A 22,884-nucleotide genomic window follows, 5' to 3' on the forward strand; every position below is an offset into this window, starting at 1 on the left:
ATATAAAAGCAATATATTGCTTTTGAGGTTCATCCATGTTGTCATAGGTATCAATGCTTTGTTTCATTTATTGCCAAGTAGTATTCTATTGAATGGATGGACCTGTACAGAAATGTTAAAATATGTCTACAGATTCAAAGTACTTGAAAAGTATCACCTTGAGGTATCAGACATATTAAAAAAAATTTTTTTTAATGTTCATTTTTGGGAGAGAAAGAGAGACAGAGCATGAGCGGGAGAGGGGCAGAGAGAGAGGGAGACACAGAATCCGAAGCAGGCTCCAGTCTCCGTGCTGTAAGCACAGAGCCCTATGCAGGGCTTGAAATCACAAACTGTGAACATCATGACCTGAGCCAAAGTCGGATGCTTAACTGATTGAGCCACCCAGGCACCCCTTAATGTTTATTTTTGAATGTGTGTGCAAGTAGGCGGGGTAGAGAGAAAAGGGGAGGTGAGGATCTGAAGTGGGCTTCTGTGCTGACAGCAGAAAGCCCAATGCAAGGCTTGAACCCATGGACCACTAGATCATGACCTGAGCTGAAGTCAGAGACTTAACCGACTGGGTCACCCAGGCACCCCTGGACATACTTAATAATACAAGTGGAACACTATTTTAAAGAAGTTGTCATAACCAAGTAAATGTAATATGTTTTATGATTTCATAAGCTTTCCTTTATTTATTTATCTTAATCTTATTTCTTTTGGTATTAGACTGTTTTTGTGGCTTTTCTATCCATTCATCCCAAGCCTTTGTTGGCCACTGAGGAAGGCATGAGATCACAGCATTTACAAGCTCACAGGGTTTATAAGACAATGATAATTACCTGAAAACAGGAGAGACCATGCTAAGTGCCATATAGATAGTATAAACAAAGCCCCATGAAGATGAAACTCTGTATATTCTACACAATTTATATTTTAAATTTATACACATGAAATATATGTCTAGAAATATAATTAATATTTTGAATTCATAAAATAAGTCAAAACTCATAATTGCTTGAAAGGACTAAGTTGTAGAAATGGAGTGTTACTTGGCAATCAAAAAGAATGAAATCTTGCCATTTGCAACTATGTGGATGGAACTAGAGGGTATTATGCTAAGCGAAATTAGAGAAAGACAAATGTCATACTTCACTCATATGAGGACTTTAAGATACAAAACAGATGAACACAAGGGAAGAGAAGCAAAAATAATATAAAAACAGGGAGGGAGACAAAACATAAGAGACTCTTAAATATGGAGAACAAACAGAAGGTTGCTGAGGGGTTGTGAGAGAGGGGATGGGCTAAATGGGTAAGGGGCATTAAGGAATCTACTCCTGAAATCATTGTGGCACTATATGCTAACGGACTTGGATATAAATTAAAAAAATAAATTAAATTAAAAAAAATAAAAGATGCTCAACATCAGTCATCATTGGGGAAATACAAATCAAAACTACAATGAGATATCACTTCAAATCTGTCAGAATGGCTGAAATCAACAACACAAGAAAAAACAGGTAGCTGCAAGGATGTGGAGAAAGGAAAACCCTCTTACACTATTGGTGGGAATGCAAACCAGTCCAGCCACTCTGGAAAATAGGATAGAGGTTCTTCAAAAAGTTAATGGTAGAACTACCCTATGATCCAGAAATCACACTATTGGGTATTTACCCAAAGAATACAGGACACTAATTCAAAGGGATACATGCATCCAATGTTTATAGCAGCATTATTTGCAATAGCCAAGATATGGAATCAGCCCAAGTGTCCACTTACTGATGAGTAGATAAAGAGGAGGTGTAACACACACACACACACACACACACACACACACACACACACACACACACGCACTGGAATATTATTCAGACATAAAATAGAATAAAATCTTGCCATTTGCAATGACATGGACAGAGCTAGAGAGTCTAATGCTAAATGAAATAAGTCAGTCAGAGAAAGACACACACCATATGATATCACTCATTTGTGGAATTTAAGAAACAAAACAAACAAAAAAAACAAGCAAAGAGAAAAAATAAGAGAGAGAGAAACAAAGCAAGAAACAGATGATTGATTATAGAGAACACTCTGATGGTTGGGGGGGAGTGGGTTAAACAGCTGATGGGGATTAAGGAGGGCACTTGTCATGATGAGCACAGGGTGATGTATGGAAGTGTTGAATCACTATATTGTACACCTGAAACTAATATAACACTGTATGTTAACTAAGTGGAATTAAAAGAAAAACTTAAATCTTAAAAAAAAAAGAACTAAGTTATGGAACTAAAAGGATCATCAAGAACCTTTTTTATGTGTGTTTTTCCTTTACCTCCACCACCTGCACACGCACGTGATACAGACGGTCTGGCCGTGGGTTATTTGGCTCCTCATAGATGATGGACATGTGCTGACCCTGTTTAAAGAAAAACATGAGATACGTCACAAGGATTAGTGAATGGAAACAGAGAAATAATACCTAATATGGTGCATGTTCGCAAACAGGAAACCAGGAAAATTCCCTTGACTGAAAGTGGCTATAAAGATGGAATTTATTTTATTTTATTTACTTATTTATTTATTTTACAAAAAACCATGCTTTGCAGTCAATGCATGAGGTGACTTTCCATGACGGCTGACAGGTCCAGGCTGTAGTAACCAGAAAGTGCTTTGGTGGGTGAGTTAGTGAGGAGGGTGGGGTGGGGAGAAGGGCTATGTGCAGGCTGCATAGACAGGTTGCTGCAGAGTTGGCACGTGGGGGAGGAAGCCCCCATAGCCCACTCCCTGGGGGATCCAGCCCTGCTCACTCTCAGCCTCTGAACCTCCCTCCTCATAGCAGGGGCTCTTTGGGACTCCTGACAGGGCATAATGGGAAGGTCAAAACCCACCAACACCTCCACCCCAAACCCTCACACAAAAACCCCAGCTTTTCTGTTACAAACCCAAACCCAAAAGGGTTCCATTCGCTAGTGCTGGCATTTCAGAAAGGAGACCATTATCTGCAATCACAATCACTGAAAAGCTTAATCTAAAAAACATGCCCCGTAGGCTTTTAATTATGGTGGTTTGGAACAAAGCAGCAGACTGAATGCTTCATGAGCCTAAATTATTTTCCATCTTTGGAGGGAAAATTAAGAAGAAATTTTGGTCCTCACTTTTCCGTGAATTCCAACTGCCTGTGTAATAAACTCTTTGGCAATAAAATATTGGTATATTAATGGCCCGAACTTAAGATATTCTGAAAAAATAGGAAACTGAAATACAGCACTGCCATGATGGCATTTTTATTATGGAGCTATTTTTTTCCTCTAAAACATTTTTGGGGGCACCTGGGTGGCTCAGTTGGTTGAGCTTCTGACTTCCGCTCAGGTCATGATCTCGCGGTTGTGAGTTCAAGCCCTGCGTCGGGCTCTGTGCTGACAGCATGGAGCCTGGAGCCTGCTTCGCATTCTGTGTGTGTGTCTCTCTCTCTGCCCCTCCCCCACTCAACTTCTGTCTCTCTCTGTCTCAAAAATAAAATAAAGATTAAAAAAATTTTTTAAGTCTTCAGGGCCTCATTTTCAACATGTTTTACAAAGGTTCTTTGAAGTTTTTGAAACGACAGTTCAATAAATTTGGGTGCCAGTAAAAACAAAACACAACCCAGCAGTGCCTAAACACAAAAATTGGCCAGAATGCAAGGCTCTCAGCTGTGACGAGATGTGTGAGACTCGCTCGTCCCTACTGTACAGGGAATGACACACAAAAACCTTCAGGAAGCTGGAATTGCACTGCATTAACCACAGCACATAAACCAGAAACGGCATCAAGTTCAGGCTCAGGCACCTCAGTTCTGTTCAAGACACTGGGCCCTGTACTTTAGGAGATTCAAAGCAGAATGTGACGTTGACCCTGCCCTCGAGGAATTTTCTAGGTTGCAGTTGTAGACTATGTGGCTGGTACATACTGTATAGATATCACTTCTCAAGAAACCAAAATGGCTCCCTACCGTCTATATCAACTCAAATTCCTTATCGTAGCATTAAATATCCTCTTTCCCACCCTTCCAGGTTTGTTTTCTATGACTCGGGAATCACTGTTAATACAGCCAAGTTGGACAGGTCACCCCTTGCGCACTGCCTCTCTGCCTTGGTCTATCCTATTCTTTGCCCCTGGAAGGGCACTTCTCCGGTCATGCCAAGGCTTAAAGTTCTGGCCCCCGATTAACCCTTTCCATGAAACCTTCTGTGGGCCTCTCAACTACATAAGCCCCCAGTTGGACCCCAGCTGCCAGAGAGTCTTGTTTGAACTTTACCTCAAATGCTTATTGTTCAGTGGATTGTAGCTATTTGCATATGTCTTTCATCTCCCTTCTTAGATTACACTCTTGTTAAAGACAGGGTCACCTGTCCTTTAGGAGCCCAGCAATGTGGCCTTGTAAACTGGAAGGTCTCAAAAACATTTGTGAGACTGAATTGAAAGATAGAAACATACAAATAAGTTTACCATGAAGCAATAACTTAAGAGAAGCAAGAGTGAGATACAGTTACATTCTTTGGGAGGGGAGACAAGAGAAACCACCGGGACTGGGATGATCAGGGGAAGCAGGATCCTGAGGAGGGGCTACCTGCTCTCAACTTCCTTTGTAGTTGCTATAAAATATTGGAAATGACTTAATACAACTTTCTTATAGGCCACTGATCAAGATGTCCTAAAACTGGGTCAGCAACCAACTGCAACTGCCACTTCCAGCCACTTGGGTCATGTTGTGATACCTACAGTGAGCTGCACATCCGGCTTCTTTTCTAGAAGAACCATGTCGCCAGGTAGCCCAAAGGACTTGATTTGGTAGGTGAGGTAACCACCATAGGAAGAAACCTAAAATTGGAATTGTAGGATCAACAGCACAAGCATTAGAAGAGCCTATGGCAATATTAACCCACATAACAAGCACAAAGGTCCATCTGGAAAGATACGATCAACCTGCTCATGGTCGTCTTGAGAGAGAAGAATTGAAGATAGTATTTGAACTTTCTACTTTGTACCATTTTATATCACTTAAAATGTTGAGCACGAACACCACTGCGTTTTACAAGCAAGAATATGCTTCTGTTAAGAAGATGGGGTGCCTGGGTGGCTCTGTCGGTTAAGCGTCCCATTCTTGGTTTTGGCTCAGGTCATGATCTCACAGTTTGTGAGTTCGAGCCCCGTGTTACGGTCTGTGCTGACAGCCTGGAGTCTGCTTGGGATTCCATCTCCCTCTCTCTCTGCCCCTCCCCTACTCACTGTCTAGCTCTCTCTCTCAAAAATAAACACTTTTAAAAAAGAAAGAAAAATAATAGTCACACAGAAACAAGTAAGATCCTTCTATTCTAGATGACTACTAAACCAAAGTGTTCATTTAACCTATAGCTATCCTAATAAATCTAGGCCACTGGTTTCTTGTTTAAATGACAGAACTGGTTAATATCTATCAGTTATAAAATGAATCTCTAGAAACAAAATTTTTTAAAAATTTCCCCCAAGAGCAGATGGTGTGCATTTCCTAAGTGATCATACATTCCCCTGGGTACAGAAGCCATGTCTGACTGCTCCAGTAGGTATACAGATTTTTTCTCAATGCTACCTAAGCAGCATGATCATGGTGGAGGCATGAAGTCACAGTTTTGTGACAGCTACTTCACCTCTGCTCCTGACACTTCCCACCCTTAAGATGAAAACCAATCAAGAAAGGAGTATTTGAGAGATGAAAATAAGAGGCAGTGATCACCTCAGAGCGGGGCAGGACAAAATACCCTTCCTGGAAAACAGAAATAACCTGGAGCAGGGGAGGAGAACACCATTACCGAGCCCTCAGTTCACTGACGTTCCCTAGAATCTGCAAACTGACAAAGTCACAGAGTTATGATCTTAGAGTCTGGAAGTATTCCAGGGTAACATCTTAAATCATCCTATTGAGATTAAATATTGTCTTTCTGATGGGCTAAAGTGGTTTTTAAAATATGTCCATAAATTCTTTGATACTCTTGTCTTCAAGAGGTAGAGCTTAGTTCTCTTCCTTGAGTGTGGGCTGGACTTAGTAACTGGTTTCTAGCCAATAGAGTAGGGAGGAAGGGAGGATATGTTTTTGCTGCAATTAGGTTATAAAAGATTATGGTTTCCATTTTGAGTTTCTCTCTCTCTCTCTCTCTCTCTCTCTCTCTCTCTCTCTCTTGCTCCACATCTCTATCTCTGTCTCGTTTTCTACCCATTGCTTTAGGGGAAGGCAGGTGCCATGTCACAAGGACCCTGAGGTGGCCTATGGAGGCCTCATGTGATGAGGAACTGAGACTTCCACTCAGCAGCCAGCAAGGAACAGAGGCCTGTGGCAACCACATGAGTGAGCTTGGAAATGGAGCCTCCAGTTCTGATGACTCCAGTCCTGGCTGCCATCTTGACTACAACCTTATAAGAGACCCTGAGCCATCCACTCCTGAATTCCTGATCCACAGAAACTGGGCAAGATAATAACTGTTTGATGCTTTAAGCTGCAAAGTTTGGGGGTAATTGTTTGCATAGTAATAAGATAACCCATGCATGGGCTCACTGTGTGGAGGCCAAGAGGGGTATTAAGTGAGGGAGAAGAGGGGTCATATGAGAGAAGCAACATTCCCCGAACTCAAAGGTCAAAACCCAAAGTCCTTCAACTAGAAGACAGAATTAGAGCCTTCAGGCCAACAAGGCTCTAGTATGTAGTCATTCTAAGCGAATATGGTGCCACCTGAGCCGGGCTGTGTGGAATCTACACCTTCTGGAAAGCTCTACCTTCTGCTACCAAGTGCATGTGCTATCTGCCGCTGGTTCTACAGGAAGCCCACACTTCCATTGTCAGAAATGAGTGTCATGGGCCCGGCAGCAAAGGAAGAGCAATTCGCTTATCAGCTCCCTGAAGAGCATCTAGCTAAATGCCTGTGACTCTGCTAATGACGGCTGAGGTGCCACCGGCTCCTGTGCTTCTTGTAATAACTCATGAGTCACTTGTCAGCTTTTGTTTTCCTGACAAGGAGCCTTTCTTCTGCTGTAAAACAAAGAATGCTTACCATTGGCTTTTAAAAGCACACGTGTCCCATTTGCAACAGATATTACCTAAATGGTTAAGCAAAAGTGGAGAAAAACGTGGTGCGTGGTTTCCTTCGCTGGTGAGCTAACACTTGTGGGGTACATGAGGCTCATGAGCCCCTCCCAGCAGAGGCGCCACGTCTTTTCTGCACTTGTAGTTCATCTAATTTCTTCAGTTTCAGTAGCCTGAACTTCCTGACGCTTCTTCCAGACAGTCAATGATGCTCACACAGTGATGAAGGAGGCCCGGCGAGGGCTCAGAAGGACAACAGGACGCCGTTACCTTGTCTCCCAGGTAGGAAAGAGGCGCGACCCAGGACGCACTGTGCACGGTTGAGGGCAGCTCCTGGAGGTCCGCGACCACACTGCTGCTGCCCGGGTTGAATGAGACGGGGATGTCTGCTCTGTCTGCCGTCTCCAGGCGCCAACCCATCATGTCCACAAACTGGAACACAAGAGCAACGACGAAAATGTACGCCTGCAGCTTCTCTGGTGACGGCTGAATTATGCAGAATAGAAGGACCAGGGGGTGGCCACCTTGCTTCAAAAGCTTCACTTTGATGCCTCCTCTTGAGCTCGCTCTTGGATTCCCATGACAGAACCCTCACCTGCCACTGCCTCCCTCTGACCCATCACAACTAAGAATGCTCAGACCGCGGGATCACAGTATGTGGAATTTATCTTTGCCCCAGCACACATCCTGGTTTTGACATTTAGTAGCTATTTGATAAATGTTCAAATCGCATATAAATAAGCGTGGGAATAATAACTAGGGCCGTGGGCACATTTTAATGGTGAGCTCCTTAGAGAGCAAACATGAGACGGAACAGAGTGGCCTGCTATCGTTATTTTTCTCTAATGAATCCTTAGGACCAAATATTTTTCTGATCATAAAGGAAGCCAAGAGTTAAAAGATGAGGGAGGGAAAAAAAAAGGAATTGACAAGACATTGGTTAGAAATAATGCTTCTGGGTTCCCCTGGGGGTCGAAGACTTCAGTGGCTTTACAAATTAATTGTTCCCCCAGTTACAAGCCTACATTCCTTTTGGGAGGCAGGCAAGGAAATATATAAAATAACTTTTCCTTGAATCCTTGTTAGACAGAAGACATTGCTCATACAAAGAAGACATTGCACGAAACTGCCAGTTCAAGGAATAACAAGGGCAGCAAAAGTTTTAGTTTCATGGAGTTCATTTAAAAACTGGCCAAAGATGTGGTAAAAATAAGCGAGATGGAAAGTAAAACAGAAAGAAAAGAAGCAGAGAAAAAGAAGTGGGAGGGAAGAACAGCAAACTCCGTTCATTTCATGAGTGTTTCTTGAACACCTATTGTATCCCAGACCCTGCGACAGGCGCTGGGGGTGTATCAGGAGCTTATATGTTAGTGTTGGGGGAAGATGCTTAAATTTTAGAACTAACTGGATAATATGTCAGGGAGGGATAAATTCTACAGAGGACATGAAGAAAGGTGAGGATACAGAGCGGGCAGGGTGAGCTATTTCGGAGGGAGTGGCGAGGGAAGGCCCCTCTGAGCCCAAGGCCCTTGAGGAGACCTGACCAACTGAGGGACTGAGCGTGAGGACGTCTGTGGAAAGAAGAGCGCAGGCCTAGGAATGGCGAGGGCGAACCTTAACATTTTAACAAAGTAACATATAAAATTTCCCCAAGCCCTAGGAGGTACTAAATAAAAACAAAACGCTAATTCCATACATACCTTAGCTCTTCTTTTATGTGTACTGTGACAATTGTTATTTATTCCAAAACAAAAGCAGCGGGTGCAACCCATGGGATTTGCTGGGTCCAAGTAGAAGGATCCTTCTCGACACACATTACATTCCGTACCCTCCACGTTCTCCTATTGAAATAAAATGCGAAACAAGATGATGGTTTCTTCTAAAGCTTCCCGGATTGCAATTAGCTACTTCCACACATTAATGCCAATACGAGATGTTAGAACGCGGATGCTAACAAGACATGGAAAGTTATATAACTGCTAAGCTTTTATATCACATTAATTGTTTAAACTATTCTACCACGCTTAAACGAAAGACAGAATTTTCTCAATTTCACAAGGTGCCCTTTGGCATCTTGAGGGTAGAGAACTAGCACCATAAGGATTCACAGTATGGGGAGGGGGGCTGGTTCATTCCACTAACTACCACCTCAAAACATATGCTGGGACTTAGGAGCTCTCCTAGCACCTGGCAGGATGTCCTGGAGCAGATTATTAACTTGAGGTCTATGGGTCAGGAATAAGCTTCTGGGGAAGCTCTGAACCTCTTGAAATTATAGACTAAAGTTCAGTGTTAACTTCTCTGGAAAGGATCCAGATCAGTCTTCTGGTTCTTAAGGTCTACATCTTCTCCAAAGGATAGGCGGGGTCTTCCCTTGTAACTATTTCTATCAAATGAGATAATAACTATTAAATGCTACATGCCTTGTGGAAATCCATTGCAAGTCAGTCCCACTTCCCACATATTTTTATGCGTTGACCCGACACGAAGAACTTCCTCACTGGCCAGTGGCTGGCGCCCCTGGCATCACGTGTTCTGCCTCACCTTGCACAAGCAAGCTCCGGTTCCTGGGTTGCAGACCCCTGGCTCAGTCCCATTCCTGTTGCAATGACAGGGGACGCACTCGGGGAAGTGGTAAAACCCAGGAGCACACTGGTCACACTGCCGCCCTGTGACTCTGGGCTTGCACCTAGACCCAAAGCAAAGGAGCAAAAGTGTTCATCGTCTTGGCCACACACTTCTGAAGTCCACCTGCACAGCAGCAGAGCAGTTCCTGCACGAAACCAGCTAAACACACAGTGCCTGCCCATGGGGGCTCACTGCCCAAGGCAGAATGGAAAGCAGCAGAGAGGACCATCTCTTTGCTTTTTGCTTCCACACTGCTTTTTGCTTCCACAAAGCAGTCAGGAGGACCATCCTGGATGTCACTCCTGGGTCTGGCTCGTGCTGGACTCTGGGGGTGCAAGGACAGACACAGCCCCCGAGCCTACGTGGCAGGGCAGAAATGTGGACAACATGCACATGGGGTCTCAGCAGGGGTTGGGGGAGCAGCTCTGACCCAGGGTCCCGGAGGGAGGTGATGTGTGAGCTGAACCTAAAAAGGCAAATGTCGTGGGGTAGGAGTGGAGGCAGGTGTTCCAGACAGAAAGAACAGAGAAGAACAGCCTGGTGTGTGCAGGGAGCACACGTATGAGTGGAGAAAGTTGACCCATGAGCTGAAGAGGGAGGCAGGAGGCAGTTCACGGGGACAGAAGTGCTGGCTTCTGTGACGCTGTCTGGTGGAGTGCAGTGGCTGAGCCCTGTGCACCAAAGGCAGTCTGGCTGGAGCACTGATCCCAGCTCTGGCACCCAGCAGATACAATATCTTAATAATTTTCTAAGGCCCCATTTTCTCATCTGTGAAAGGGGAAATGCTAGCTGCTGCCTCCCAGGACCCCTGTGGAGATAGATGAGGCACCACGGCAAGCTCTTGGACAAGGGATCGCCATCTAGAAAAGTTTTAAGTAGGAAAGAGCGTGGTTGGATGTGTGTGTGGATGGAGTCAAGATGACCAATTCTGCAGCAGGCTGCGGAGTCAAGAGGGAAAAGGGGCTCAACTAGGGCAAAGGCATTTGGGATGGAGAGAAGAGATGGGTTCCAAGCTATTTTGGGGTGAGGCTGCTGGGGCCTGTAATGTTCTGAATGAGGGGAGAGTAGGCGGGAAGGCAAGGAAGACCCCCAGTCATCCAGACTGGGCTCCCGAGTGGATGCTGGGGTGGGCAGCGGCCCCTGTGCCTGGGCTCTGAAGAAGGCTCTGTGGGGAGCGGGGCGCCATCGACATGTCTGTGCACTTGGGGCAAAGAATGGAGGGGGAGGCACAGAAGACGACGGAGTGAGAAGAGCAGTGAGCTGCCAGCAGAACTGAGAAGCCCGGCACCCCGCGGGGTGAAGAGAGGGAGAAGGAGTGGGTACCAGCTCCATCACTGAGCTCCATGGCTGACGTCCGGTGGGATCCACATGCTGATCTTTTCTTTGTGGGTCTAAAGAAAGTACTAGAAAATGTGCTTTATATCATAACATTGGGAGTATAATCTGACACGAAGTATTTTACCACTAAGGTGCTACCAAAACCTATTAAAATATCTTACCCCAGGGACCATCCTGAAAAAGAGAAATCTAACTTTCTGTCCCACAAAGTTTGCCTTTGGCAAATACCTGCTTATAATCAAGTACAGAATGTTGTGTGTGATGAGCACAAACTCGGGACCATGCAGCCCAGCCTTGAATCCCAACCTGGCTACTTACTGGATATAGAACCTTGAGCAAAGTAACCTTTTTACAGCTGAGTTTACTGATCTGTAAACACGGAGATCACAACATCTACTTCGTAGGATTATTGTGAGAATTAAATAAAACAATATATGGAAAAGCCTTAGAAGAGTACTGTGCACACACGTAAGAATTTGCTCCCATTATTCTTGCTATGGCATTGGCTAAGGGGAGCAAATGGGAGTCCCTACGTTATCCCACTTAGCACACCTAAAAAGACTAATTCATTTTACCTGCAAGGGCTGCTGGCAGGTCAGATGTCCCTGCGGTTCTTCCCAGCCCCATCCCCCTGGCCTTCCTCCCTACCTTACACCTGCAGAAATTCTTTCCATAAGGAAGCAAATATTCCAAATCACACCTATAGCAATGTAGGTGGAAAGTGTCAACACTCTGCTTCAAGTCCTCACTCCAGTGCGGTGGACAGAAACTGCGGGAGTCAGAGACTCCTCTTCAAAGCTGGGTAAGTTATGGGCCACTCACAGACTTCCTTCCTTCTTTTGTTTCTTCCTTCCTTCCTTCCTCCCTTCCTTCCCTTTCTTTCTCTCTTCCTTCCTCCCTCCCTTCTTCTTTCCTTTTCCTTTCTTTCTTCCTTTCATTCTTTCATTCCTTCTCTCTCCCTTCCTTCCTTCCTCCCTTTCTTCTTTCCCTTTCGTTCATTCTCTCTCTCTCTTTCCAACACACAAGTTTGCATTCACTATAAGAGGGTTCCTAGGCCCTGATTGATAACACCTGCTCTCTTCTTGTGACTCAGACTAAATGCAATCAGACACTCCAGCAAAAAAAAAAAAAAAAAAAAAAAAAAAAAAAGTTAAAAAAAAAAAAAGACTGGTCCCAGATGACTCCTTATTTCTGGGGGGGAGCAGTGACATGGAGCACAAGATTCTGGTGGTCTGGAGATGGGAAAGAAGACAGTACAGACACCTCCCCCCCTACTAAACTCCTCAGAAAGAGGCAACTTTGATCACAAGAGGAGCTTGGAGATGGCCTGACTTAGGCTGGGCAGGCTCTGCTCCTCTCACCTGCCCAGGAGGAAAAGGATGCTGTGCGAAGACAGTGCTATTGTTACAAACTGCCAACTGAGCACCTTGTCGAACCAAAGTCCATGCTTCTTTTAGCATAGGTGCAGGGCTTCTGGCTTATGGGTGCCTTGATTGAATGCTGGTGCCAAACGAGCCCCTCACACGCTGAACGCCACTGGTGGACAAGGCTGAGGGTGGCCCCTGGAGCAAATGACCTGGACCTGGGCCTTGAAGACAAGGACAGACAGACAGGAGCCTATTTTTTATATTTTCCCTTGAGTGGGAACAAAGGGTCCTGGAGTGTTTTACAGGGAGGGCAGCTGTGGAAGCTGCCTGTTGAGACAAAGAGAAACAGAAGCAAAATCATTCCTTGCCTAATTATTTCAGAATGCTGTGAGATGATGTGGTGGCAAGGAGAGGTGGGCTGAGGGCTTGTGGCCCGTCAGTGAGGGAAGGTACAGCTCTGGGCCTCACTCCGCACCCAAGCAGCAGCTGAACGCATAAGAATGGATGAGAAAAAGCAAAAAGCTAAGCAGAGTGAGAAGAGCAGGGACCTGTGAGCTGACCCTGAGGACCCCAGGTGGGACCGACAGGGAAGGGTTAACCAAAACGTGGAGAATATAATATCAGGATTCTTGAGCACTGAACATATGAATCATTTGCAGAAAGAAGCAGCCAAATGACTTTTTGGTGGTGCCATGACAACAGGGAATAAAAAGGAAACTTCCTCTTGAAAGTCTGGCTGAACATCTCTTAAAAACTACCTCAAGTCAGCCTGACCTTGACACATTTCTCCAGAGAGATGCTCTGCTGCCTAAGGAGCTACCCTCCCTGCAAAGGCAAGAAATTTCCAGCGGAGGCTGCCTGGAGGTGCAGACTGGCGGCACCGGGGGTGCGGGTCAAGTGAATTCATCTCCAAGGCAATGGGCTTGTAGCCAGACCTTATTATATAACATCTGCGCGTGTGTGGGTGCTTGCTGTGTTGCACAAACAGCTAGAAAATCAGGTGTTAGAGTGAACTCTACCCTTTACTCATTAAATACAGTGGGTCTCTTAATAGCACACTCACACCAACCCCAGTCGTAATCTAGAATCGAAAGTCTACCTTATTCAGTCATCAATTCATTCAATAATCACTAAGTGCTTTCTATACACATATCCCTGTGTTAGGGGATGCAGAAGGGAGGGGATAAAGTAGAATAAGTGGGTCTTGACCTTGGCACATTTTCACTGAGAACACAGGACACAGAGATGCAGAAAATGAGGTAATCATGTGAGAAATGGGATGGGTAAGCATCTCATTTAGGCAATGAGATGATGAGGATATCTCTGCGGACTCATAGAAGGCTTCATGCCTTCTTTGAGTTTGTGCTTTTTTTCATAAAGATGGTTATTTTTGAGAGGAAGAGAGAGAGAGGGCGGGGAGGGGTAGAGGGAGAGGGAAAGAGAATCCCAAGCAGGCTCCGCACGGGCCAGCACAGACCCCGACACAGGGCTCAGTCTCACAAACCGTGAGATCATGACCTGAGCTGAAATCGAGAGCTGGACGCATAAACGACTGAGCCACCCGTGTGTCCCAAGTTTGTGCTTTTAACACATAATGCTTGAAGGATACATGTAACAGAAGACGGGGAAGGAGAACGGATACCTGGAAAACTGAACATATATAAAGTGTTTAGAGGAAGTAAGAAAACCAAGTCGGAGAAGAAAGCTGAAAAAAGGCTTAAGTTAGGGTAGGTGGGGGCCATATTACCACGAAAGCCAGTCTTTATCCTATCAGGTTGTTGAGAAAGGTTCTTGTGCAGTGATGTGATGAAAGTGGCACCTGGCAGTTCCATGTGTCCCCAAGGCAACCTGCACACAACATGGCCCTCACCATGCCACACTAGTGGTTAGTATAGGTTCCCCCTTCAGACCATGACCTCTTATTAGTAGGCACGTGTACCTTCTGCATGAGGCACAGCACCCAAACTGGAGATGGTGCTAGATAGAGTTTGAGCAACAAAACATGCTGATATCTGACAAAATAGAATTTAAGGCAAAAAAAAAAAAAATCACAGTAATTGAGAAAAATGTTTCATCTGAGTTAAAAATACCAAGAAGATAAAATCATAAACATACATGCATTTATCCACATTACCTCAAGTTTTGTAGACTAGATTAATAGTTCTATGTATTAGTGACAAAATTATGGGGAAAATAGATTTTTAAATCCCAGGATAATTGTGTACTTAGCATATTCCTTTTCAGTTAAGCCTCCCTGCCCCGCCAAAAAAGGAATGAATGAATGAATGAGGGCTTCAGTAAACCAGGAAAAGGAAGGTCAACGAGGAGACCACCATTATCATTTAAATATGAGGGGGTAAAAGAACTTAACCAAAGTGGCAGCAGAGAGCCGTGGAAAGAAAAGGGATAATACATATCTTGCCAGAAGTTGACAACTGATTGACTATAGGGAAAAGGAGTTGATTTTAAGATGATACTGGGATTTCAGGCTTTGGGGATGGGAAGAGACCACTACCAGTAAGTAGGATTAAAAAAAATTTTTAAAGGCAGAAATGGTTTGAAAGGCAGGACAATGGCAGGGGTTTCAGATATGGAATCAGAGTTGAAAGAGTTTGGGAGTTGTAAGGGCCCTAAAAGATCATCTAATCTAACACTTCGTTATACATGTGAGGGGACAGATGCTCTAAGAGTTTAAGGGACTTGTCTGAGGTCCCCTAAATTAAGCAATAAAAGAACCCAGGTTGAACTGATGTACAATGAAGGTAGGATAAGCTAGCCATCAAGGGTCAGGACTGAAGCTCTGGATCTGGAATCATCCAGGAGGGGGTGGCAGAAGCCAGGAGAATGGGTGGGTTTTCAGGAGGACAAAGTATAGAGGGAAGAAGGCAGACAGCCAAGCACTTGGCAAACAATAATAATAGCTAATACTTACTGGGGCTAGTGTGCATCGGGTAGTGTTCTAAGGGTTTCTGCACAGCATAGTTAATCTTCTAAAGAACTTCACGAGGTAGGTGCCTCTAGCATCTCTATTTTATAGACGAGGAAATTAGGCAGAGAGAGAAGAGACGGACTCAGATCACCAAATGGTGAGTGCCAGGGCAGATGCAACCTTGTGCAAACTCACACCACACATCCTCTCAGGCTGGGGAGCAGGATAGTGAACCAGTGACACAGCCAAAGATCATTCAGAGGGTATGGAGGAAGACACTGGTGTTACAGAAGATGTAGGAAGACAGAGAAAATGTAGGTAAAAACTCTGAGCTCCATCCCCATGGTAGGAGACTCATCCACCCTGCTCACCGTGTCCCAGTGTCCCCCCAAGCTGCCTGGAATTTACCATTCCTATGAACTGACGAAGTGCATCAAAGGAATTGCTTCTCCGATTTGGCAGGGCCGATGGAACTCTGCCTAGCTAGAAGCACTTCTGTTCCAAGAATGCCAAGTCTGTGACCTTTTCTGGTATTTTACTTCTCCATCTAACACAAACATTTGGTAAATCTGTGAGGCTTCGCCTAGATAGAGATCCCTCCCCTGCCAGAAAGGTGTTCCTTTTGCTCCTGCTCTTCTGAAAAGGTGCATTTGTACAGGTGGCTTCACTGAACATCCAGGTGGACTGCCATCTCCTTTAATTGATCTCAAGATAGCCTGAAAGTGGTCAGCATCATGCTAGTTCTTTAAAGCAGTGATTTGCAGCTTCTTGTATCTTTCAGTGATTGATAGAATCTTCTGAGGACATTCTAGCTCCTCTGTTCACAGAATCTGATGACATAATCTTCCATTATTAAAAGCAATGCAAAGGTTTTTTTTTCATGGTCTTATATCAGATTGAATTAGCATTGCTACTAAAAACAAAATCTTAATCAACAGAAGCATCTTTAAGAACTCAGTGTAGGGTCGGCCAAAAGAATGGATTTTTTGGCATTTATACAACATAATTTTAAAATATTTTCTGTGTTACAATCAGAGATTGAAGAGGAATTAGAACAGGATTTTAAATTTAGGTAGAAAGGTAGTGATAATTTTACCAAACTTTTAATGGATTAGGAAACAGACCCAGCGAGGCAGAGTAACTTGCTCAGTCTTCTACTCAGCTAATGACAAAGGTGAGTCGAGGGCTCAGTTTTACAGTTCCAACTTAATTTATTCTCAGTTGTCTCTAAAATTACACCAGTTTTTTTTTAAAAAAATGTTTACTTATTTATTTATTTTTGCAAGATAAAAAGAGTGTGAGTGGGGGAGGGACAGACAGAGAGAGGGAGAGAGAGAATCTCAAGCAGGTTCCTTGCTGATAGCACAGAGCCTGATGTGGGGCTCAATCTCATGAACCAGGAGATCATGACCTGAGCCAAAAATCAAGAGTCGGGTCCTTAACCAACTGAGCCACCCAGCCACCCCTAAACAGTTTTAATTAAGTAGAGATTGAGTATTGTGGATTGCTACAATTATTCTTGTAACTTATTTTAAAGTAGATTAATATTTGTAAGTTTCATTTTATTTTAGTATGATAAACTTGAACACCTACAAACAGTGAAATAAAATTTGAAAATTCCAATGTTTAAGTTTTGTGATCTGTGATAATCTGTACAACTGCAAGACAGTCTGTTGTATCACTGAGAAAGGTTTTTTACTTTTTGTTGCAAGTTCCAGACATCTTTGATCATTTCCTTCACATGAACTTTAGGTTCCTCTAAACACATTCTTCATTTCCATCAGGAAATTTTGTTTGGGGGTGAGGAGAAGATCATTCTTTTCTCTAATGTTTTCTTTTTAGAAAAAAAATTTTTAATGTTTATTTATTTTTGAGAGACAGACACACAGAGTGTGAGCAGGGGAGGGGCAGAGAGAGGGGGAGACACAGAATCTGAAGCAGGCTCTAGGCTCTGAGCTCTCAGCACAGAGCCCAATGCGGGGCTTAAACTCATGAACCATGAGATCATGACCTGAGCTAAAGTTGGACACTTAACTGACTGAGCCACCCAAGTGCCCCTCTATTATTTTCTAAAAAAATAATCCTTTGGTAGCCAAATTATGGAAAGAGCCTAAATGTCCCTCAACTGATGAATGGATAAAGGAGTTGTGGTTTACATATACAATGGAATACTACTTGGCAATTAGAACGAATGAAATATGGCCTTTTGTAGCAACATGGATAGAACTGGGGAGTGTTATGCTAAGTGAAATTAGTCATACAGAGAAAGACAGATACCATATGTTTTCACTCTTATGTGGATCCTGAGAAACTTAACAGAAGACCATAGGGGAGGGGAAGGGGGAAAAAAAGTTACAGAGAGGGAAGGAGGCAAACCATAAGAGACTCTTAAAAACTGAGAATAAACTGAGGGTTGATAGGGGGTGGGAGGGGGGAAATCAGGTGATGGGCATTGAGGAGGGCACCTGTTGGGATGAGCACTGGGTGTTGTATGGAAACCAATCTGACAATAAATTTCATATTTAAAAAAAAAATCCTTTGGGTAATCCAGAGCTTTTTCAGCATAAACAGTGTAATTACCATGAGCAATTTGTGCAATTTATAGTCATAATAAACTGAAAGTATTTCTTGCATTATCTGTCAAGGGTCCTTTCATGACAAATGTACTTTGATCATGGAGAGATATGTCATCCCATCAGGTTATTACAGTCTCTTTGGTAAGGTCAAGAGAACCAATTTCACCTCTTGGTTTAGGTGTGATACAGGCCAATGAGATCCCATTCCTGTTGATGTTTCCTTGGGCTTGGGCAGAACTACACAGTATGCCTTTGTCCTGAGTTAGGAATTTTTCAATCTACTGAATTGTCATTGGCTAGTGAAACTTTGTTAAACACCCCTTATAATTTCTACCTAAAATATTATGGTAAATCTATTTATCTATCACAGATGGTGCCTCAATGCATTTTTCCAACTTTTAATGTATTCTTGATTTCCTTTTTCTGTGGCAGCAGGATTGAGAAACCATGTGTGAGGTTCTGTTTGCAGCAATTTATTCTGTTGACCAGTTACCCCCTTTTAGAATTCTCCCTTTTTCAGACAGAGAATTCCTCTCTGCCTCCTGCCTGAAAACTGCTTCTCCATCTCCTTGGTTCCTTTGCCTTCAACAATGAAACAAAGGTACCCCCTGCAGAACCCACACCTGGTGCTTCCTCCTGGGTGGCCACGCCTACTCCTTGGGGTCCTCAGTTACTCTAACCAATCCCAAACTTCCATCTCAGCCCCAGACTCTTTTTTTTTAATTAATTAATTCATTTATTTTGAGAGAGAGAGAGAGAGAGAGAGAGAGAGAGAGAGAGAGAGAGATCGAGCACAAGCAGGGGAGGGGCAGAGAGAGAGGGAGGCACAGAATCCGAAGCAGGCCCCAGGCTCTGAGCTATCAGCACAAAGCCTGATGCGGGACTCAAACTCATGAACTGTGAGATCATGACCTGAGCCGAAGTCGGACGCTTAATCGACTGAGCCACCCAGGTGCCCCCCAGCCCCAAACTTTTTACTTGTATGTTCAGCTTTCGAAAGAAAAGCCGAAGTAGTAATTGTGGAAAAACAGGACTCTGTTGGTCTGCCACACACTTATTTTGTGGCTTAGTAAGTTTTGTTTTAATTTAACTATAATGTTTTCAGTATTTAGGACTTTAAAAGTTTCTTCACACAGCTGTGATTGAGGCCACTACAGAATCCTGGGCTCCATCCTTGGCCAGCACTCTCCCTCCCTGATAACCATTCTGCACACCCTTGTTTATCTTCCTCTCCTGCTCTTTCCTGAGCTTCACATCCTCTAGGTCATGCATTGCTTATCCTGTTCAGACAAAACCTTGTTCTCTTGGCTTTTTTTTTTATCTCCAGATTCCTGCTATGCCTCTTGAGTGAGCAGAGGATTTTTTTTTTAACGTTTATTTATTTTTGAGAGACAGAGACAGACAGAGCATGAGCAGGGGAGGGGCAGAGAGAGAGGGAGATGCAGAGTCCGAAGCAGGCTCCAGATTCCAAGCTGTCAGCACAGAGCCCGACACAGGGCTCGAACCCACGAATTGTGAGATCATGACCTGAGCCGAAGTTGGATGTTTGATTGACTTGAGCCACCCAGGTGTTCCAAATGAGCAGAAGATTTTACTGCTAAGACCTCCCCTTTCGTTCATCCTGCTTATTTGTCAGATACTCTTCATGCTGAAGGATTCACACAAACCAATTCAACAAAAAGACACTGAATTATTTCCTTTGATTTGTCCTTCAAATATATTAAAAAAAAATAACTATTCCTAATTCAATCTGTTTGCTTTTTTTATAACACCCTGGATTTCCTTTTCTGAAACCAGTCCTAATTCTATGGTTTCCTTTGGTCTGGTGGATGTTCTAGGAGATATCTGAGGATATTTGTGTGTGTTTTAGACAGTGTTTCAGCAGCAACAGACTGGCTTGGATAACTGTCTTTCAACTGTTGTTCTAATTCTTCCATGACCACTTATCATACCAAGATGGAAGACCTTGTTTTGTTGCTGTTTTGGCTTCATGGAGAGAAATATTCCATCTTCCCTATCCTTGTGGATGTTTCCATTGAGAGCCACACATTTTATTTACAAATACTCTGTTGCTCTGGCATTAAATGTTTATGACTGGCTGTCAGTTTGCTGTCTATAAGAGGGTTTTGTATTTCAAGAAAGGGAAACTGGCAGCTACGGAACATAAAAAGGGAGATGCCAGTGGTAAGGGAGTAGTAGAAAATAACAGTGCAACAATTGCTATTTGAGGGAAGAAGGCCTTTGGGAGAGGTAGAAAAGAACAAGATGAAAAGTGTAGTGGGGCTGTTAGCCTCCAGAGGGAAAATGACACCCATCAATGAAAGAATAGAAGAAAAAAAGCCAGCTATATGAAATAAAGAGGTCAGGAGAGGAGATGTGGAAAGGAATACCAAATAGCCCAGCTGAAATGAGGTAGTGATGGCCATGTGAGAGAGCAAATCTACATGATTCTGGCATTTGTCCAGCTACTTTTTTGGACCAAGGGTTGAAAGAGGGGGAATGGAGGCAATTTTCCCTGGAGAAGCAAATCTAGGTCAGTAACGAAGTCATAGGATCATACACCTCTTTTGCTTCTCTCTCTCCTTTCTATAAAGTTCATTGGGTCGTGATCGGTGCCGAGAGGTCCTTTTAGCTTCCTGCTTCTCCACCTTCTCCAGCCACAAGCCTATACTCCTGGGCACAGTGTGTCTTCTGTTCTTTAGCATTCCTGCATTCCTACAGGTGCTGGTGGAAGTCTGTGATTCCACCCTAAGTGCCATTGTCTTCTTACGTCAGTAATTAACTGGAAATAAGTCAGACGTTTTCACAGGCCCATGGGCGCATTCGACACCCAATGTAGCATCTTCAGTAATGAACTAAGTGCCTGACTTCCTTCCAGAGAACAGCTTAAGTACTGGAGGGAACAGAACCTGATGTAATGTTAACTAATGGTGGTGAGAAAACACTGAATATCACCTCCAAATTCTTTGTGCAAATCACACTCAGTTTAGGCTCCTGGTTTGAGAAGAATGAGCAACTGAGCTGATTCAAGGGGGACTCACACCTGTGGTTTTAAAGACTCAGAATGTTTCATGACTCAGGCTGTCACTCAGCTTCCTTTCCTGTAGCACAAAGGAGCTGTTAGGCACCCGGGCAACAATTAAAGGTGTGGTCAAGGGTCCTTCCTTAGGCTGCTATAGACAGTTGAATTTTCTCCCCCAAAAAGATGCGTTCAAGTTCTAATCGCCAGGACCTGAGAAGTTTGGAACTAGGGTATTTGCAGACATAGTCAAGTTAAGATGAGGTCATGCGGGAGTAAGGTGGCCCTAATCCAATTTGACTGTGTCCTTATAAGAGACACATACACAGAGGAGAATGTGAAGAGCAAAACACAGAAAATGTGAAGAGCAGAGACTGGAGTCATGCATCTATAAGCCAAGCAACTCCAAGACCTGCTGGCAACACTAGAAGGTAAGAGAAAGGCCTGGAACAGAGTCCCTCCCAGAGACTTCAAAAAGGGCATGACACTGTCAACACCTTGATTTTGGGCTCTTAGCCTGACGATAAGAAAATAACTTTCTATTGTTGTAAGTCATCCCATTTGTGATAATTTGTTACAGCAGCTACAGGAAACTAACACAGCCGCTCTTGAACTACAGTCACGGATGCCTGCCACCAGCAGCAACCGTGCCCCCGCCACTGTCTGGCCTGTCGCACCCAGATCACAGGCATGGACTCCAAACCATCCATTCCCCATCATATAGGGCGGGTGACGCCCCTTACGCTTGCTTGCTCCTGCACACTGCCACGCGGACCTGGAATGTGGTGGCTCTGCTTCAGTCTTCCTGCCACATAACCTCCTGCTCCACTCTTTCCAGCTTGTGCTCCTAGGAGACTGGATCTAGCCTTCATCCCTTGTGGCCATTCACCAGTCCTGCTGAGATCAGGTTGACGACATGCAATCAGGTGACATTGGCCTCCAGTTTCCAATGAGAGCTCAACCTGCTGAGCAGAACCTCTTAGCAATGCAGTGTCTGCGGGAGCTGACATCGGCCACTGTTTCTTATCAGTCGCTGGACCTCTCGGTTAGTCCCCACGCAGCCCCACTCTCAGGTCAGGCTCTCTAGAGTATACCTACCTATTTTGCCTGTCTACCCCCAACCAAGGCCCACCATGGAGGCCCCAGCCCCGCTTCGAGCTTGCCTGTCTGAGACAGGATGGCAGGCCTGGGGGCTTTGGACCTTGTCATGCATGCACTGTCCTCAACAAACCTGCCCGCTTACCCTAGAATGAAGATTTGGAGCCCAAACCTAAATACAAATGGCTAGTGCTCACCACAAGGTGACACAGTGGAAGAAATGATAACTTAATTATGCATACATATGGGACACACTGAGAACAACACTGGAGTGAATGGGTAAGGCTGTGTGACCTCAGGCGACTGGCCATCCACCTCCCCAGGCTCCCCAGGTCCGAAGGGACCGCTACTCCACACACCACAGCCCATTCGGTGGGGAGCTCCACCCTGAGGTGAACACAGTGCAGTCCTTGGAGCTGTGAGACACGGGAAGTAATGGTGACCGGAGCGTGCGGATGACATCTTCCTATAATAGGCCCTAACAGGCGAATCCACCTGAGCTCACCTGCACTGCCCGTGGTCCCTGTCACACTCTGGGGTGGCCGCCCCAATGGCGCCCCTCCTGGAACAGTTGCAGCTTTCGCAGCCAGCCAGGGGGTGGAAGCTGAAGGAATGCGGGTCACACACCTCACACTGGGGCCCGACCGTGTGGGGAAGGCAGAGGCACTTCCCCGTCGTCTCCTCACAAAGGCGCCGGCCACAGTTGCATGCTGGCCAGGGAATAAAGAGACATGGTGTAAGGGTTAGACACCGCCTGGCCACCAGCAGGACTTCACCAACTACCAGGATTTCCAGAAGCTTCTAAGGGTCTGGGAGAAATGTCTCAACTTTTTCTTCACTATGGCCATTATTGA

At 44.6% G+C, this 22,884-nt stretch overlaps 1 protein-coding gene across 4 annotated transcripts in view; it reads right to left on the minus strand.

Annotated features, from left to right (window-relative positions):
- LAMA3 (laminin subunit alpha 3) overlaps window positions 1-22,884 on the minus strand; it is a 279,417-nt gene that overhangs the window by 83,809 nt on the left and 172,724 nt on the right. For all 4 annotated transcript variants that reach the window (XM_040479219.1, XM_040479218.1, XM_040479217.1 and 1 more), the window contains 6 exons: window positions 22,536-22,740; window positions 9,620-9,764; window positions 8,776-8,916; window positions 7,346-7,507; window positions 4,744-4,842; window positions 2,318-2,401 (listed from right to left, as the gene is read on the minus strand). In XM_040479219.1, the coding sequence (XP_040335153.1) occupies window positions 2,318-2,401; window positions 4,744-4,842; window positions 7,346-7,507; window positions 8,776-8,916; window positions 9,620-9,764; window positions 22,536-22,740 (836 nt within the window). The remainder of the gene's footprint in view (window positions 1-2,317; window positions 2,402-4,743; window positions 4,843-7,345; window positions 7,508-8,775; window positions 8,917-9,619; window positions 9,765-22,535; window positions 22,741-22,884) is intronic.

Source organism: Herpailurus yagouaroundi, unplaced genomic scaffold, assembly GCF_014898765.1.
Source record: "Herpailurus yagouaroundi ecotype Mexico unplaced genomic scaffold, PumYag 142, whole genome shotgun sequence".
Classification (NCBI taxonomy): domain Eukaryota; kingdom Metazoa; phylum Chordata; class Mammalia; order Carnivora; family Felidae; genus Herpailurus; species Herpailurus yagouaroundi.